General features: G+C 49.7%; 1 protein-coding gene across 1 annotated transcript; it reads left to right on the top strand.

The window, feature by feature from the left end:
- Positions 1-670: 670 nt before the first annotated feature.
- On the top strand, positions 671-3,832 carry LRATD1 (LRAT domain containing 1). The gene is made up of 2 exons (XM_074195091.1): positions 671-843; positions 1,753-3,832. The coding sequence occupies exon 2, from the start codon at positions 1,777-1,779 to the stop codon at positions 2,716-2,718; it is 942 nt and encodes a 313-aa protein (XP_074051192.1). The 5' UTR covers positions 671-843; positions 1,753-1,776; the 3' UTR covers positions 2,719-3,832.
- The last annotated feature ends 12,867 nt before the right edge of the window (positions 3,833-16,699 follow it).

Here is a 16,699-nt window from a genome sequence, read left to right as displayed (position 1 = left end):
CCATTTCCCAGGATGCTCACCGGGACCCAGAGTTGGCACAAAGTGCCAGGCCCGGGGGCACAGGCCAGCACCCGGGGCTTGGGGGGGGGGGGGGGGGGGGAGGGGGCTGTTTGGGTGAGCGCGCGTCCACGCGCCTGTGCGCACGTCCTCATCAAGTGGGGACACGCGGAGGCTAGAGAAAGGGGCTTAGTCCTGGCTGGGGGCACGGGTGCGGGCCCAGGGGGCAGCGCGGGGAAGGGGGCCGCCCCAGGGGCCGGGCGCTCCCAGGGCCCCGCCAGGACCGGCCTCCGTGGGGCGGAGCTGTCTGCATGCTCGGCTCCCGGAGGGGTCACCGGGGACCCCCTCCGGAACGTCACGGTCTGAGAGGGAGGGGGGCGCCCTGCCCCAGGACCCCCGGCCCCCACCCCCTCCGGCCCCCCCACGTCTCTGGGTCCCAGCCCCTCCGAGATGCCCCGCGCCCTCCGAGCCCGGCCCGGCCTGGGAAGGGGGAGGAGAAGGCGGCGCGTGGGCGGGCGTGTCCGTGGGTGGGCGAGTGTGCCCGCGCCGCTGCCACGCGTGGGGCGGGGGGGGCGCGCCCCGCGCGGGGAGGGGGCGGCGGCGGCCAATGAGCGCGGCGGGGCGGGGCCGGGCGGGCGGGGGCCGGGGCTACTTAGGCGGGCGCCGCGGCCCGGGGAGCCCAGAGCAGCGGAGCTGGGGCCGGGCCCGGCGGCGGCGGCGCAGATCGGGGGGCCCAGGCCAGGCGCGGGGGAGCCGCGGGGGACCGGCCCGGCCCGCAGCCGCCCCCATGGGGCCCGGGCGACTTTGAAGGAGTTTGGGGCTCGCGCCGGGAGCAGGGAAGCCACGGTAGGGGCCGCGGGGCGCGGCGCCCCCTCTCCGAACCGGACCGGACCGCGGGGGGGCTGGGGGCGGGGGATCCGGGACCCCCCCCGCCTGTGTGCGGCCGCGACCCCCCCCCCCAGCCCCCCGCCCGCCTGTCCGGGGCCGGAGAGGGCGGCGCGGGGGGAGGGGGCGCGGCCGGCTGGGGGGGCCCCTCCGGCCGCGTGACCTTGGCTCGGTCCTTCACTCGGCCGGGACCCGGGTCCTGCTCCGGGGGCTCCCCGCCTGCGCGCGCCCTCGGGTGGAAGGAGTGGGGGCAGGGAGGGGCGCGTGTGTCTGTCTGGCTGGCTGGCTGGGAGTGTGAGTGAGAGTGTGTTTGTGTGTGTGTGTGTGTGTGTGTGTGTGTGTGTGTGTGTCTGTGTGTGTGTCTGTGTCTGTGTGAGTGTGTGTGTGTGTGTCTGTGTCTGTGTGAGTGTGTGTGTCTGTGTGTGTGTCTGTGTCTGTGTGAGTGTGTATGTCTGTAAGTGTGTGTGAGTGTGTGTGTCTGTGTCTGTGTGAGTTGTGTGTGTCTGTGTATGTGTGAGTGAGTGTGTGTGAACGCCGGGGTGTGCGGGTGTCACGGCACACGTGTGTCTGTGTGCGTGTGCGTGGCCGCGAGTGTGTGTGCCTGGGGCTCGCAGGACCCCCGGCCCCCTCCGGGGCGCTCCGGCCCCCGTGCCAGCCCGCGGACTGGCGCCCTCAGGAGCAGCCCCCCCCCCCCCCCCGCGGCCCCGGAGCCTCATCCTTCCCGGGGTGGGGGTGGGGGTGGGGGTGTCCGGGGCAGGCGCCCCCCGCCCCAGGCCCCGGGCCCCGGGCCCCGGCCTCCGCTCACGGCTGTTTCTCTTGCCTCCTCTCCCCCGGCCTCCCCCGGACGGCTCCTCGGCGGCCCGCGCGCAGCTCCCCGGCCTCGGCCTGGCCTTGATGGGCAACCAACTGGACCGCATGACGCACCTGAGCTACAGCGAGCTGCCCACCGGGGACCCGTCGGGCGTGGAGCAAGACGAGCTGCGGGTCGGGGTGGCCTACTTCTTCTCCGATGAGGAGGAGGACGCGGACGAGCGCGGCCAGGCGGACAGGTTCGGGGTGCAGGGGCCCCCGGGCGGCGGCGGCGGCGGCGGCGGCGAGGGCGGCGGCAGCCCGGGCCCCGGGACGCCCAGCCGCCGGCCGCCCCGCCCGGTCCGCCAGCCCGCGCTCCCGGAGGCCCAGTGCTCCGCCTTTCGCGGCCCCGAGTGCATCTTCTCCAAGGGTGGCGGCGGCGGCGGCGGCGGCGGGGGCGCCGGGGACCTGGGGGTCTACGCCGCGAGCGCCCTGCCCGCGCTCTGCCAGCCGGGCGACCTGCTGGAGCTGCTGTGGCTCCGGCCGCCCCCCGCGGCCGCCGGGGAGCCCCCCGGGGCGCCGCCGCCGCCGCCGCACTGGGCCGTGTACGTGGGGGGCGGCCGCGTGATCCACCTGCACCGGGGCGAGATCCGCCAGGACAGCCTGTACGAGGCGGGGGCGGCCCACGCGGGCCGCGTGGTCAGCGGCTGGTACCGCTACCGGCCGCTGGTGGCCGAGCTGGTGGTGCAGAACGCCTGCGGCCACCTGGGCCTCAAGAGCCCCGACGTGTGCTGGCCCAACTCGGAGAGCTTCGCCGCCTGGTGCCGCTTCGGCAAGCGCGAGTTCAAGGCCGGCGGCGAGCTGCCGGCCGGCAGCCAGCCCCCGCAGCTGCAGTACTATCTCAAGGTCCACCTGGGCGACGGCAAGGTCCACACCGCCCGCTTCCACAGCCTGGAGGACCTCATCCGGGAGAAGCGGCGCCTGGACGCCGGCGGCACGCTCCGGGTCATCCAGGAGCTGGCCGCCCTGGCCGACGGCAAGGAGTAGCCCGGGCCCCGCCGCCGCCGCCGCCCCGCGCCCTGCCCGCCCCTTCCCCTGCTCCCTTCTCCGCCTTCTCCTTCCCTGCCGGCCCTTCCCCAACCGCCGGGAGACTCGCCGTCACTGCCCTCCAGCCCCTTCCCAAAGTCCCCCAGGCCCCGAGCCCCCCTCCCCCCGGCCGGCAGGGCATCGCCCGCCCATGGCCAGGGGCGGGCAGCTCGTGGGGCTCGGCCCTCACACGATCGCTGGGGTACCTGGAGCCGTCCGGAGCAGAAGGGAAGAGGAGCCGTCCCGGCCTTGGGGAGGGGGGCGGGGAGCTCAGTCCCGAGTGTAGGGAGCGGCAGCCCGTGGGGAGGGCGAGAACTCAGGGCTGAGACCCCTCGGAGGAGCAGGTGGGGCCCAGGAGCACGACGTGGGGCCCAGGAGCACGGCCGCGCCACAGCAGGGGCCGGGAAGGTCTGGGAAGCCGGGAGACGGCCGTGGGATCGGACGGTGACTCACGAAAAGAAAGCAAGAGCTCCACTTGCCCCGACGCCCGTGGGCCATCCCGCAGGAGTCATGCACCGGGCAGTCCAGCCAGCCCAAGTCTGCCCTGGCCCTCTGGCCCTCTGGCCCTCCGAGGCTGCTGCTGGCCTCTCCATCCTCCCGCAGAGGGACCACCCACCTCCAGAATTCCCGGGGGCCTCAGGTGGAGCCGGCCGTGCCACCCCCCCCTTTTCCCAGGGCCTGGGCTCAGGCAGTCGGGTAGAGTTCCTCCCTGGCCCCTCTCCTGCCCCCAGCAAAGGGAGAGGGTGACCCCTCCTGGCCAAACGTGTAAGAGCAGCTCCATCCCCTCCCTTCTGGCTCTGTTTGAAACCCTGACCACCTGGGTGGAAGGAGAGGGAGGCCAGGAGCAATGCCCAGCTGGCAGAAGGGGAAGCACCATCTCCTCCCCGGCCAACTCGGTTTGACTTTGCTGAAACCGTCTGAGTCACTGGGGCAACGGGCAGAGTCTAAAGGAGAAAGGCAAAGACAGCCGGAACACTTTTTTTTCCAAATATGTCAACAAAGTCAATCATGTTGATGTTTTACTGAAGCATTTTAGGGATCTGCTAATAAAATTTCAAATTGAAATTTTTCTTTTCATGGCTTGAATCCATGATGGTTTAATAACCAGGGGCCATAAAGAGGGGGTTTGTAGCTAAGAGCTTAGCTAAAACATTGCCTTTCACCTGATTTTGTTCTCAAATTTTCTGAGAATTGTGTTTTTGGAAACTGTAGTTTGATTTTTTTTTGTCTTCTGACAGCAGCCCCAGGATAGGTGAAGTCTCTAATCACTGGGTAGATTGGACTGAATTTCTCCCAGTTCCAGGGTTGCTTTTCAATTAGCTTATGGGAAATGGCTAGTAGCTTTCTCTTTCCTTCTGCTGTTTTCTATTTGCTATTGCCCCCCACACACACACACACACCTCACTCTTCGGATAGTCTATTTCCACTTCTTAATTTTTCCCTTTTTATCTCCCCTCAGGAGTCTAGAGTGGGCCAGATTTCCTTTTAGCTAGTATCACTGCACTCTCAAAGAGAAAAGAGACGTGGACAGAGAGACAGAAGGCAGAACAGCAAGTGGGCTGGGGCCAGGTCTTGTTCCCAGAATGCAGGTGGGGTGTGGGCTTGCAGCTCCCCCCCCACTGTCCCTGCACCACCAGCCTGACTGGCTCTGACTCACATCGTACAAGAAACACCCCCAGTATCTCCTGCCCTCACCAAAGAATCTGTCACCAAAATAGAGCCGGGGCGTGTTGGATCAATTGTCTCAGATGATGACAAATCGGATTGACAGCTTTGAGCTGGCCAGACAGCAAACAGCTGGTCCGTGGGCCTGGCCTCTTTGACCTAAGGAAGAGCTCAATAGAGGTTTGAATTGCAAAATTTCAAGAGGGAATGAACCAAGGGATGCTGGCAAGGGGGAATGCCTTCATCCCAGCTGTTCATTTTTGTTCATTTTGTCTTTATCCGTTTCCCCCCTGGGTTTATCTCTCATCTAATCCTAATTCTCAGGATCAGAAAGTCAGAGTGTTTTGATCGATGCTTCATATTGTCCTGGTGTTTACCACTTCCCCATGAGGTCATTTCTAAAACTGGAAAGTGCACATGCCTTTGTTTAAGGGAAAAGGTTAAAAGGAGACTGGGGGGAAGTCCACCAAAAAGCCCATCCATGATTCACTTAAGTTTTGCTTCTGCAGCCCCCCAAGCTTCGTTTTGCCTTAGCCACTGCCAGAGTCTTTTTTCCAACACTAGGCTAGCCTCTATTCAGGCCCCAGCCTCTTCTTGGTTATTTGTGGCCCCCTTGCTGATGTTTGCTATCTGTATCTTGGCTCCCTACTCTATTAAATATCCTCTGAACTATTTCTCCCTGAGCTTGCCTGCTTCTTAGTTTCTTCATCTTTGACTTCCACCCTCTTTCCCTCACTTACAGGACAGAGTCCGGAGCCGCCAGGCACATGAAAGAGGCAGCCCCCCCCCCCTTTGGACTACCGACACAGGGTTTTGTTTCTGCTAAGGGCCTGGGCTATTGAGTCCAGTGATTTCCAATGCCGAAGCCCAGACTGGGGAATGGGGAGTGGGGGGACACTCCACAATGCTATCTTTGCTGATGCTAGATTGGTAATAAAGATGTTGGTTTGTCAGTTAATGCAATGTTTCTTTCCCTGGGGGGGGGGCTCTGGAAGGCACTCTGGGGCCCCAGGAGCATGGCTGCCAAGGGCTGCTGCTCAGCTGTCCTGCTGGACAGCTCCCAATGAATGCCAATGGGATATAAACATCCATAGGTTTGTTCATGACCTTTAAATGAATCAGTGATGCTGGAATGGTTTTCATTACATCGTGTTAATGGAAAAACATGGGATTTACAAATTAGGATTCTGATAATATTGTCTAATAATTGTCATTCAAGGGAAAAAGTTCTGACCTCGGATAAAGAGGGCCTAGATTCAGATGTGACCAGTGTCCCTTCCTGCCTTTTTTGACCTCGGGCAAGCCAGTGATGTTCTCTGTTCATCTGTAAGATGAACTTTTGTTTTATTTTTGTCCTTTGTTCTTGAAGAAGTTCATAAAGTCAGGGACATGGTGCCATGACAAACAGATGAATTGGATTTGAGCGAGAGGGTGCTGTGCCAAGCCTCACTTTCACCTTCAGAACCACTTAGGTCCGGTGGCCAAATATGAATTGGGGCAATTGGAGATGGACCTAGATGTGAGGCACTCAGGGTTAGATGACTTCCCCAAGGTCACACAGCTAGTATATGTCAAGTGTCTGTAAGATGACAAGGCTGAATTAGAAGATCTAGAAGGTTCCTTTAAGTTAATAATCTCTGATTCTATAGCCTGTGTTCATTAACTGTGTAATCATGGACACAATCTTAATTCCTCCTTCTCAGGTTTTTTTTTTCATCTGTAACAGTTAGACAAGCTGTCCCTTAAGATTCTTTTGCTGAAATCTGGAGAATGGGCTGCCCCTGGAGATCTATTGAAAGAGCCTATTTTCCATGCAGAGGTGGGGAGGTGACTCTGGGGGATGAGTGTTGAATATACCATCAGGCTTGATTGATGTGGTGGTTTTGCTAAGCTGCCTTTTTTTAAAAAAAAAATTGTTTCCTTTATAACTTTTTCTTTTGCTATAAGGGATGGGTCCATGGGGAGGAGGGAGGGAAGGAAGGAATTTAGAGCTAAATGTTGTTTTAAAAGAAAAAAATAGCAAAAAAATAATTAAAAATGGGAAACCCTAAGGTTCAGATTCTAGTTCCCATGATTCCTATCTTTAATTATGAGAAAGGAAACTCATCTTTCTGAACCAGTTTCCCCATTTATAAAAGTAGGATTAAGAATATGTGTCTATGTCACAGGACTTTCATGAGCAGCATGTCTCATAATTTCCAAAATGCCGTAGTAACAGTCTTTCTTACTAAGTGACCTTGGACAAGTCACTTGGACTCTCAAGGCCAAAATTTTTCTCACATGAAACGTGAGAGTGTTAGAGTTGATAATTGTTAATAATTTCATGGTTGCAGTATATGATTATTCATTCTGAAAATGCTGACTATAATAAGGCAAGGCAATACTGCCTAAAATGATGGGGGCATGGGAATATTTTAAATGACATTTCATTCTGTAGTCATCAAAACAGTTCATGTTCTGTATCTATTCTGTATACTTTATCCACCCTGGGAGATAGCCAGTGAAGGTATATTATCCCCATTTTACAGATATGAAACTGAGACTCAGGGAGAGGATGGCAGAGGGGCAGAGCTGTAGTATAAATCCAGGTGCTCTGACGTAAAAACCCAACTCTCACTTCACTTCCACCCTGAATAAAAAGAGGAACACAGAGCTAATTAGTTGTGATGGGGGCTGGGGAGAGGCAGGATGTCAAAGGATCTCAGTGGGATTCCGGAAGTGGGACATGAGATTATAGCAAAACTAGAGCCACGAGGGATCTCTGAGAACTTCTAGGCTTCCTCGGGGATGTCACCCTCAGTACCTGATGGAGACCGAGGTTGGCAAACCTGGAAAGTGGCCCCTTCACCTCCCATCCTCGACCGAGCCTTGCTGTGATCATGCCCTCCTTGATGAATGGAAGGCAGGAAAAAGCCGAGGCTTCCCACTCAAGCATTATACCCTGATTTCTTTGACAAAGATGTTTGAGAAATTTATTCCAAGATAAAGAGAACTCTGTGAAAAGGGACTGTCCCTTGTTCTTAAAGATAGCTGAAGGAAGGGAAAAACTTCACCTTGTGACTTCTTTCTCCTTTCTTTAAGTGGTGGAAACTGTGAAATAAGGGGTAACTTGAATATCAGTCACTTCACAGGATTAAGGCACAGAATGTTAGAGCATGAATTTGGGGTTAGGGCTAGAAGGGCTCTTGATGTTGGGGCTATTTTATTCTTTTATTTTGGAAAGGAGGAAATTGAGGTCCCAGGAAGGGCGATAAATACCTATCCCATAATCCAACCAACTCACCAGTGGTAGTGATTTAAACTTAAGCCTACTGATTCCATGTCCAAGGCCCTTTTCACTGTTCCATCCTCCCACAGCCTTCTCCCATCTTGGAGGTTAGGTTTTGTACTTTTGCTATTTTCCTCATTTATTTTAAGGATGGAGTTGTGTGTTCCCTTTCATCCCCCAATTTTATTTATTGATTACTCTGGCCGTCATCTTGGCAAAAATAATGTTAGTCAAGGTTAGTCTTGACCCTAGATGTTTTGGCACAGCACGATCCACAATTGCCAGACATTACATTGACTAGTTAATGTATGGTTCTTAGGGAGCTGCCCCTCACTTACTACAAGTCAAGTCTCAACTACCCAGTTAATGTGGGAAGAAGGACATCTTAATGAAGTAATAATCATTGTAGAGCAATCTAGGTAAAGTTTCTTGTGTCTAATGATAATTTCTTTTCATGTTCAGTAACAGAGAAGGTAATTCTAACCTCTGAGGAAGTAGAGCTGGAAGAGACCGGGGAGATCTGCCACCCCAACATTTCTCAGCATTCATTACAAAGGAGGAAACTGAGGTTAAGGAAGGGGGAAAATAGCCTTCACAGGATCACATAAGCTAGCAAGTTGCAGAACCAGGACACAGCTGAGGGGAAGATCTCTTTCTGAGGTTTCACTCCTTGAATATCCAATTCAACAGGCATCAACTAGATCCCTGCCATGTTCCAGAGACCAAATGAAGCTCTTTCCCTGCCCTCCAGGGTCTGTATTCTGTTGAGAGGATGCAAAATGTAAGCACAGTAAATGAATTCATGGTCATTTGAAGAGGAAAGAGAGGGTGCCAGCAAGGAAAAGCATCCAGAAAGGTGTCCCAGAGGATGAGCCAAGTCTAGAAGAAAGTGAGTGACTCTAAAAGAGAGCATCACAAAGGGACGTCATTTCAGGCATGGAGGACAGCCTGTGCAGAGATGGGAAATGAAGTGGGAGGTTTGGTCAACCACAATCGGCCATTCTGGTTCTAACATGGCATATAACAAGAGGGGGGATATGCCACTGCCATGGGCCTACAAAGGGAGGCTAGTGTCTGGCCAGGATTTTCAGATTGGGGGCAGAGGAGTGCATGGTGGTGACGATAATCAGACCTATGATTTAGGAAAATTATTTGATGAGATTGTGGAGGATGCATTTGAAGTGGCGGAGCTGAAAGAGAGACTAGTGAGCAGGCCAGGGCAGTAGAAGCAGAGCCATGACCTATGAGCCCAGAGAAGAGATGAGATTCGAGAAATGCCATGGAGGCAGAAGCTAAGTCTCCAAAGGTGGGGGAGTGGCTGCTTTTTTGAGGTGTGCACAGGGGAGGATAATGACTAATGGATAGCTCCTAGGATACTGTCCTGGGGTAGTGGGGCATAGGTGGCTGCCAGACCCTATAGAAAGAGAGGTTTATGGAGAAGATTTCATTTGAGATAGTCTGAGTATAAGATGCATCCAGAATATAAAAATATGGATGAAATCAAGGTAAATCTGTCCATTGAGGGAGGCTACCGTCCTTTTTTATGTTAAAAAGGGGGTCCTCCCATTTGAAAAGCTTGGGAACAAGCTCAGAATGTGCAGCAATCATGTCTTTGTTTTTCAGGGATGATCCTCACAGTAATGCCAACGTTTATGTTCTCCTGCAAGGGAATCGATTTTATTTTCTTTTACCACCTGGCCCCTGTTTAAAAACCTTGGTTTGAGAACCTCCCTTAAAAATCAGTTATTCTAGACGGTATTCAATTTTTGTTCAGCATTACAATCATTATTTGGAAAGGTGCAAAACACATGACCCAGACTGAAAATGAAGCCGCAATGTCTGTGGATATCCTTGGAGAAAATGATCTGAGGGTCATAGTGAATGATGACTTATTCATGCAGCAAGCAAGGTAGTGCTTTCTTTACAAAGAAGGCAATGGGGTATAGTTTGCAGTTAGAGTCAGGAAGAACTAAGCTCAAGTCCTATCTGCTGCCCCTGGGACCTTCAGCAAGTCACTTGCTCTCTTAATGCTCTAAGACAAAGTATCATACTCAAATAGAATGGGATCCAAAATGAATATTGACTCAGAAAACCAAATATAAATATTATCCAGACTGTACTATTTTTAATTCATCTTATTAAATACTTCCCAATGACGTTTTAATCTGGTTTGGATTCTACAGGCTTCTGTGACTTTGACCCCTTTTTCCTTAGAGAATGGTGATCTTAACCTCTGCTTTGGGTTCCAACCCCACTCTGGGAGTCTGATGGAGGCTCTGGATCCCTTTTCAGAAGAATATTTTAAACTGCTTAAAATAAAAAAAAAAAACAAGATTAAAAAGGAAACAAATTGTATTGACATTTAGTTTCCAAGATATACATATTTTTTAAAAAATAAAACTATTTTTATAAAATACATATTTGAAAAGATTCACAGTCTGGCATTTAAGTAGCCCTTCTAAGACTAAAATAAATTAGGTGTCGGTTGAATGATTGATTTACAGAACTCATTATATCAAAATGACATATTGGATAGAATATAAAATTATAGAGCCAGAGGGAAGTCTTAGAATCTGACTAGTCCAGCCCCCTGGTTTGATAGGGGAGGAGAGTCAGAGCCAGAGAGGTTGGTTTTAGACTTTTTCAGTTGCGTCCAAGCCTTTGTGACCCTGTCTCCCAGGGTTGTTGTGAGTTGGATCCAATGAGAAGTCTATACAGCGCTTAGGATAGCCTGGCTCTCTTTTCCCCTTCTCTTTCCCCTTTAGCCTCTGTTACACAAAGATCCTTAAAAGGACTTTTCCTGGGGGAAAGAGTTTCTCCCCCAATGGATAAAATCCACTTCCACTCTGCCCAGACCCCAAATTAATAATAAATAAAACATACTGAAGATACAACAGAGTTTGGCTCTTGCCCAGATACTGTATTTGATCAGGATACATGGGTCTGAGACCCCTTTTAGCCTTCTGTGTGACCCTGGGGAAATGAACTCTCCTTTCTGGGCCTCAGTCCAATGGACCAAGTAGGAGTAGCCCTGCAGGGTGAGCTGCGAAGTTCATCAAACCCACAGCTGGAGAAATGGGTGTTGGGATGTCAGAAGGAGGTTTTCTCTGAGCTGGTGCAGATGTCCCCCCCCCCCCCCCCCCCAACTTGACTGAGGAAATCAAGGGTCTACTGGGAACAGGAAGCAGGACCTTATCTGTTTGGGGCCACCTCACCCCACCCCACCCTATCTGATGAAGGTGCCTGCACCTTCTTGAACTCCTCTTCAGCAAGAAAGGAAAGCAGACGTGGGTGATGTAACCTTAAAGAGGGATGGTGTAGAGTCCCAGTTTGGATTCAGAGGATGGTGTTCAGTCCTGCCTCCCCATCAGTCCTCAATACTGCCCCCTTCATTTTCAGGTGAGGAAACTGAGGCCCAGGGTAGGATGTGGCACAGCCAGGATTAGGAGCTTTATTTTCTGACTCCACATCCAGAGCATTTTCCCTGAACTCTTCTCCCTCTCTGTCTAAGCTAGGACAAGGTACTTCTCCTCTCTGAGTCACTGATGAATGGAGCTGGCCCAGATGATCTCTAAGACCCCTTCCTGCTCGGAAGCATATTAACCCTGAACTAACTGTAGAGCTCTGGGGCCTCGGACAAATTTCACCCCCTCTATAAAATACGTGTTGTGTTCATCTTCCTGGTTTGTTGGGAAAAAGATAGGTGAATGACTTCTTTCTTAAGAATTACCCCACCCAGGGTGTAGCTAGGTGGTGCAGTAAATAGAGCATCCTAGAGTCAGGAGTACCTGAGTTCAAATCTGACCTCAGACACTTTCTAATTACCTAGCTGTGTGGCCTTGGGCAAGCCACTTAACCCTATTGCCTTGCAAAAAAACAAACAAAAAAAAGAATTACCCCATCCTAGGCACTGTTGGTGCTGGTAGATAAAAATACAAAGGCAAGACACTTCCTGCCCTTGTGGAACCTACATTCTGGTAATGAGGGACAAGATATAGAGGGGTTACCATCTTTGGGGAGAAGGAGCCATGGGAGGGCAAGAGGATGGGGTGGAAGTTGACCCAGCCTCTCTAGGAGTAAGGGAATATGAGTCTGGAATTTATCAGGAAGGAGGTGGGGTAGGAAGAGCAGAGTGAAGCAAGACTGGGGCCATCAGATTGACTGGACCCAATGGAGATGCTCACCAGTGGTGGTGGCAGACCAGGAGCTGCCAGGCACCTCTGGTCCTGAGAGAGCAGTAGCCAGACTGATGAAAAAATGGGCAGGGGAGGGTGGGGAAGGATATAGAGGTAAGGTCAAGTTTCCAGGCTGGCTGAATTAGGGTCCAGTGATGTTGCTGCTGTCAGGAGAGGCAGTGTAGTATAATGAATAGAGCCCTGGGTTTGGAGTCTTATGTCCTGCCTCTAATACCTAGCAGCCAGGGGCTTCATCTTTCTTATGCTTAGTGTACTCATCTGTGAAATGGGGATAACAGCACCTCTAAGCTCTACCTGCATCAATCCACAAGCAAATACATTAATAATAATTGAACACTTACAAAATGCCCAGGCTGTTATGAAGATTCTATGAGGTTACATCTATATAGTGTGTTGCTAGCTTTAAATTAATATTAATATTTTCATTGTTATTAGGAATCCCTATTTCAGTCATGCCCTAGAGAGATAAGGCCAAAAACCAAATGGCCTTCACCCTTAAGAAGTTTAAATTCTGTCTGGGAAATAACAAAGGATTGCACATTGAGGGGTCATGTCATCAAACTGTCCCATTTTACAGAAGAAAAAACTGAGGTCCAAGGTCACATAGATAGTAGGTAGCCAAGGTGAAATGCACAGATCAAAGCCAATATATCACATGAAGGTGAAAAAAAAGTAATATCAGAAAAGAGGCTCTGGTAGCTGATGTGGGGAGGAGGGAAATCCCATTGGGCTTCCTAGAAGAGGTGACCCCTCCTTAAAGGAGAGGGACCAGCTCCCAAAATGCTCTGATTCTTGTGTCTAGCCAAGGACAAGAGCCCTAAGAGATGTGGCCAGCTCGTTCATTTAGCCAATCACAGTATCCCTTTCTTAACTCAAGAGAAGAGGTCAACATTTCAGAAAGGGTTTACACAATGGAAAGGCAACTTGTTGGAAAGACAAGCTTCATTTGAAACAGTCATCGGGTATGCCCAATTCTCTAAATTCTCCTTTATATGTCTTGGCAAAAGGAATTCAAGATGATTGGAGAGGAAGAGGTGGGGATCAGTAGTACCTGGGATGGGAGAAAAGAAGAGGGATCAGTGAGCTGAGTTTTGAAGAAGCCAAGATTTCAGAGAGGTAGAAGTGGGAAGCAAAGGAGTGGAGACTAGAGATGAAATATGGGGAAAAGGCAAGAATGACTTCTCTATGCATGTGTCTTTAGAGTTGTAAGCACAAACATGTAGCTAGACATATGTAAGTGATTAGAGGGATAGATCTGCATGTCTCTCTGTCTTTATCTCCTAACCCACCTCTATGGGATAAGAACCAGATCTGCCATTTCATTGGAACAAGAAGAATTTCTCTCTACCTATGCAGGATGCAATGTTTTCTGCAATTTGGGGTCATAGAGGAATTGCCTAAGTCATAGGGCTGTCAGAGGAGGCTTGGTTCTGTCACTCTGAGATCAGCTCTCAATGTCCTCTACCATTTTCTCTGGCATGTACATATGCATATGTGTACTTTGTGCATGCATGTGCATCTTGCCTTTGTATTTTCATGTGTCTGTGCATGCACAGACATGTGAGTATATAATCTAGAGAGATAGGTCTATATATCCTTATCACACACACACACACACACACACACACACACATATATATATACGTGGATAGATAAAAAAGAGAGAGAAAGATAAATCAGTAGATTATAGGCATCTATTGATAGATGATAGGTAGATGGATGGATGATAGATCAGTAGATTTTAGACATATTGATAGATTGGCGGATAACTGGATAGTAGAGACAGGAAGATAGATACATAGCTTGATAGATGATAAATAAATAAAGACACAGAGAATAGAACAGTCTTTAGATTTCAACAGAGTTAACGGTTGTAGGGGGCAAAATCAGAGCCATTAACTTGGGAAGACTTTTCAGCTATAAAGGAAATATGGCACACCTTGAAATGGTCTGAATCTTGAATTACCCAATTGAAGAAGAGGCCAAGAAGCCATTCATGCCTTTGACCCTAGCCACTCATCTTCATCAAACCACAAAATGATTCTGGGAAATATAGAAGCAGAGAAAGGACACCGAGGCCCAGGAGTCTCAGTGTTGGGAGTTGCTTTGCCACCACTGTTGCTTACGTATTGGTTTCACTACCATTCTACTTTCTATTGGCACCTCCTCTTACACATCCACCCTTCCAAGGATTTTCTGTATATTTGGGGTAGAATGAGTGCATCTTGTAATTTTCTAGGGAAATGCTTTATAACTATGACACTTGTTGCACCTTTCTTAATGACCTGATCCTATTGACTAAGGGGAAGTGCCCCATTAGGGACTTTTGAGTTAACCTTTGGAGGATGTATGTACAAATGGACATAGGCAAACTCATATACATACGTGCACATATGGAAGGATTTATACATATTCTCCCATCTTACAGATAAGAAAGTTGAGTCTGTGAAGAAAAAGAGAGGAGGTTATATCATCTCTTTCAAGGACACACAGTAAGTGACATGGCCAGGATTTCAGTTTTGGCCAAAATCCCTTCTATACCACAGACTGAATTATCTCATCATTCTTCAATTGTCTTCTTTACAAAGAAGTAATATTCTGACCTCATTTACAAGCTTCCATGAGAGTCGTCCAAAGTTGAGTCTCTTCACAAACATTTTTTCTCTTGTGAACGGAATTATTTTTTTCAATTTCTTAAGAGTTGGTCCACAGCTCTTGGCCCAAGGGCCCCAACATTAGCACTAGTCATGGAGACCTAATGAAGTCCTTGAAAATAGAGCTGATTGTCTACAGGAGCAAGTGAGCGAATTAAGCAACTATAGATAATATGTATTATAGGTAAATGTTTTATATACTGAAATACTCCTTTTGCCTTTCCTTGTAGAAGGCTATGCAAAATATTTAAATAATTCACATTTTTTAACTTTCTAAAGGATCTTCATGGAATTAGGTTCACTGCACTTACCTGACCTACAGGATTATCTTCAGCATTTAAGACTAAGCATTGACATGGCACTGACTGGAATCATTTTTTTTTCAAGAGTAAGGCAATATGGATGAGAGAGACAAAGTGAATAATGGATGGCTTCAGTCAAAAACCCTAGGTCTAATCAATCAATAAATATTTATTAAGCTCCTATTGGGTAAGCTAAGTCCTGGGGATCCAAAGAAAGACAAAAGTCAGACCCTGTTTTTGAGGAGTTCGTGATCTAATGGGGGACACAAGAAGAAAAGAGATAAATACATACAAGCTCTCTATAGGGCAAGTAGGAAATAATGAATAGAAAGAAGGGACCACAATGGAGAGGGATGGGGGAAGCTTCAATTCGGAAGGTGTCATTTTAGCTGGGACTTGAAGGAAGCCAGGAGTAATGTCAAAAAAATCTTGAGAGAAAAGAACACCAAAGAGATGAGGATGATTGACAGTGCCAAAGGCTATGGAGAGGTCAAGACAAATGTGGATTGAGAAAAGGTCTTTGGATCTGCCAGGGAAGAGATTGTTAGAGATTTGGAGAGAGCATCTCTGATAGAAATAACATCAAGTTAAGAAAATGAGAGCAAAGGCAGTGGAGGTGCCAATTGTAGATCCAAGGAATTTAGACCCAAAATGGAGGAAGAGAGAATGACAACAGATTGTGATCAGATGAGGGAATTGAAGAGTTCATGAACATTGCAATGATAAAGACATGGGTGAAAGGAAGTTAAAGAGGATGATCATCTCTCCATATGGTTTTGGAAAGGGTAACTACAGAGGCCATGGCATAAGAAGGGAGCCAGACTTAAGAGAGAGCCAGAAGATAAAAGGAATGAGAAAGGAAAAGTTATAAAATGAAATCAATCTATTGCTCATGCAATAAGCATTCTAGACAGTATGGCAGGAAGGGGTGGGGAATTTTTGAATGGAAAATTTGAAGGGTTGAGGAAAGAGAGATAGAAATAGAGGAGCAGAAAGTGGAAGCTATTGAATAATGACATTCCCCCAGTTGGAAAGATGTTCATCTTTGACAAATGAGTTTGTGTTGGTTATCAACAACCCTAGGGATTGCTCCACTAGCTTCAGGGTATAGTGGTTGCATAGAAGTAAGCAATTCAAGTAAGGTTTTTAGAGGGACCTCATGGCAAGACTTTTTGTCTCCTTTCTCTGTTGGCAGTTCAGAGAAGTAGCAAGAGCAGGATGGAATGGTCCTTTGCTGGGAAGAAGTCATATTAGCATCATCATTCAATCTAATCAGCATCTTTGTCTCCTTTCTAATGCTTACTATCTGTGTGATCCCCAGAAAGTCATTCAGTGCCTTTTAGAGTCCCAGGTACCTCTGTAAAATTGTAAAGGTGCTGACCTGCATTGGCACTTTCTTCTCCAGGAGCTGAGAGGATCAGAATCCCAGATTGGACAATGAAAGGGACCTTTGAGAGCACTGAGTCCAGGCCCTTCATTTAACAGATGAAGGTGTGAGGCTCAGTGGCTTGTCCAAGCTCACTCATGTAGAATGTGGGAGAGTTAGGATTTGATTCCAGTTCCTTAGACTGCAAATATGATACCCATTCCATCATGGTCCATTTTCCATTACATAGCATTCTTCTAGAACCTAGATATGACCTAAGGAGAACCATTGTGTGTGTGTGTGTGTGTGTGTGTGTGTGTGTGGTACTCTATTATGCTGAGGACACTGAGGTTTTGAGGAATAAGTCTGAAGGGGCAGGTTCAAGATGGGGAATGAGGCTTGAAATGTTCTTAGGAGAGAGTATCAAATCCTAGAATCCCAAACTGGAGTGGACTGTTTGAATCTCAGAATCATGCTATCTCTAAGCTGTA

The sequence above is a fragment of the Macrotis lagotis genome, chromosome 1 (assembly GCF_037893015.1).
Source record: "Macrotis lagotis isolate mMagLag1 chromosome 1, bilby.v1.9.chrom.fasta, whole genome shotgun sequence".
NCBI lineage: Eukaryota > Metazoa > Chordata > Mammalia > Peramelemorphia > Peramelidae > Macrotis > Macrotis lagotis.
This window is presented reverse-complemented; position numbering and strand designations above follow the sequence as displayed.

What these genes read in the sequence shown, in the direction of transcription:
- LRATD1 (XM_074195091.1), top strand. Translation starts at nt 1,777, where the DNA reads ATGGGCAACCAACTGGACCGCATGACGCACCTGAGCTACAGCGAGCTG.